Below are 2,594 nucleotides of genomic sequence, written 5' to 3' on the forward strand. Positions count from 1 at the left end.
ATATAGATATATATATATATAGATATATATAGATATACAGTACTTTGGCCTGGTGGGGACAGTCCCCACTATTAATTTCAATACATAAACTTTGGCAATATGTGGGACAAATGTCTAAATGTGATATTCCTGCTTTTGAAGGAGGATATTCCCTAATGTAGCTGAAAGGGAAAACATACATCAATCATTATACTGTATATTGCTGTTAGCTTCGAAATCGGCTGTTATTCATCCTTTTTTTTTTTATACAATAATGTCCAACTACCCATAAATATAGATATCAGTGTATTTTGGTTATTTTGTGTTCATAACAATAGGAAAGCATTAATAAATATATGTTTGATCTTTGGGAAATACAAACCAACCAACTTTCAAAAAACACAGATGTTTTCCCTATTCATAGGGCATATATTTCTAAAGACCTTTATATGTCATTTGGAGACTAGATTCTGTTTCCTACTTGCATATGTAAACAAAACAGGAAGTCCAGTCTAATAGAGGATGGAATTTCCTCAGAAAGAGGACAACGACCCATGACAAACAGAGACAGCCCATGCCAGGATTAAGCTTTACACTTTCCCACTCCCTGACTGGTGGCAGAGAGAATTGTCATAATTAGCAGTAAAATATGCATTAACTATATCCCTATGTCTGACCATGGCACAGTGCCTGAAAGGAAATGCAAAGTAAATGAATTCATCTCTCAAGATAACTGTCTTCTGAGTCTGGTGTTTATTTTGCCAACTAAAAATACCAGACAGTGTCAAACACTCTGAACATGATGAATACATTTTCCCTTGATGTGTTGATTTAAGCTCTTTGGTAGCAGCTTCAGTGTTTCTCTGACTTATTAAGAGAGAGGGACCATTCAGAGGCTTAGGTAAACTGTAATGAATGCATCCCTGATTGCAAGGCGTCTGCAGCTCAGGTAGGTACACCTTTATTCATGGATTCAAGGAAAAAGAGAGGAGAAGAAATGCAGTGCAGGACTTACTGTTGAGCGCGGTGATCAGCATGTTCCCGTCCTTGATGAGCTCCTTGATGAATTTATTAGTCCGTTCCAGCTCTATTTCATGGTATTTGAGGCGCTCCCTGAAGTCTGGGCTATCCAGAAAGGAGTCACTGAACTCCAGCGCTGGTAGTCCCATTGTCCACAGTAACTGCGCCAAACTTTTTAACTGCTGGAATAAAACTTTTTCCACCCTTCACATCACGCAGCACAGACGTGGATGCAAACTTCTAAGAGTTGTCTAAAAAGCGGGTTTCCTGCCCTACTTTGTTCCCTACTTCCGCTTTAAAAACGCTCAGCTTTTTTTTCCACCGCTACCTTTTTCTTAGAAATAGTGGTCGCATGACTCCTGCTGGTTAGAGTTAGATATTTAGGCACAGCTGGATCAACCCACCTCTAAGGTTACATCTGGAGTCAATTGCATGGATTTGCTGCAGATCAAAAACCGATACGTTAATGATAATATTCTATGTATCAATGTATGAAGGTAGATTTGGTTCTTTGTCATTCAATCAAAAAAAGGGTTGCTTTAGTCAAAAAAATATTTTCAATAAAAGAAAACTTCACTTCAAGGGGGAAAAAAAACTTTTCAATTAGAGAAAAGTATTTAAATGCAAAAATATATTTAATTGAACATTTTTTTTGTGATGGAAGTTCAGTCTTTTTTTGTTTAAAGCAACTTTTTTGGACCATACATGGGTAGGACATTTGTGTCTTAATAATTCAATTCCCAAAAAGTTGTTTTTATCAATGAGTGATAAAGAAACAAATCTACCTTCACATAAATATAGTCTATTTACGCACTGTGCGCAGGTTAATAAAAGCATAGTTGGAATAAAAATAAAACCGATTGCAACAATATAAAATAATCTATTAATATTATATAAACAAAATATATATATATATATATTTAAATATTCTTATTGGATTTTTAATTGTCCAGATGACATAACAACCAAACAACAGTCCCAGCATTAACAATGAATTGCAATAACATAGGGGAAATAATGTAAAACAAGTAAAAAAAAAAAAATCATCAACAACAACAAAAAACAAAAGGAATAATATATAAAAATAAGAAATTTGTGAGAAGAAAAAAATAAAATAAAATAATCATAATAATAGAAATGAATAAATAAATTAATTTCGACATGTTGCAGTAGGATTACAGAGCCTCACTCAATTCTGTTCCAGTTTTTCGGGCAGTTTTTCCAATTGAAAATTATTTATTTTTTTATTAATTAAAAAAAAAGATGAAAATAATGTAGAAACGGCTGCCAGACCTAGAATCTTAATATTATAATGATAAATATACAAAAGATATGCAGTTTGCTGTTTTTTTTTCTTCTAATTGTGCCTATATACACTCTGAAAACTGTTGAAGTAAAAACAACTCAGTTTAATGTATTTTACAAATTTTATTTTACTAACCTAGCCCTGGATAAAAATATAGATAAGTCCAGTACAAGGAAACACACCAACTGAAGTCAGCTTTCAGACGCACAAAACTGCCAGAGCAAAATCACCATAAAACAGCCTATCCAATAGTTTGGATCATGGGGGTAATTTTGGGGGGGTACAGAGG

At 33.8% G+C, this 2,594-nt stretch overlaps 1 protein-coding gene across 5 annotated transcripts in view; it reads right to left on the reverse strand.

Annotated features, from left to right (window-relative positions):
* Positions 1-1,284, reverse strand: part of arhgap42 (Rho GTPase activating protein 42) — a 137,394-nt gene extending 136,110 nt beyond the window's left edge. For all 5 annotated transcript variants that reach the window (XM_015388531.1, XM_015388530.1, XM_015388529.1 and 2 more), the window contains exon 1: positions 995-1,284. In XM_015388531.1, coding sequence (XP_015244017.1) covers positions 995-1,148 — 154 coding nt within the window. In that variant the 5' untranslated portion in view covers positions 1,149-1,284. The remainder of the gene's footprint in view (positions 1-994) is intronic.
* Between the last annotated feature and the right edge of the window lie 1,310 nt (positions 1,285-2,594).

The sequence above is a fragment of the Cyprinodon variegatus genome, unplaced genomic scaffold (assembly GCF_000732505.1).
Source record: "Cyprinodon variegatus isolate N-32 unplaced genomic scaffold, C_variegatus-1.0 Scaffold427, whole genome shotgun sequence".
In the NCBI taxonomy this organism is placed as follows: Eukaryota; Metazoa; Chordata; class Actinopteri; order Cyprinodontiformes; family Cyprinodontidae; genus Cyprinodon; species Cyprinodon variegatus.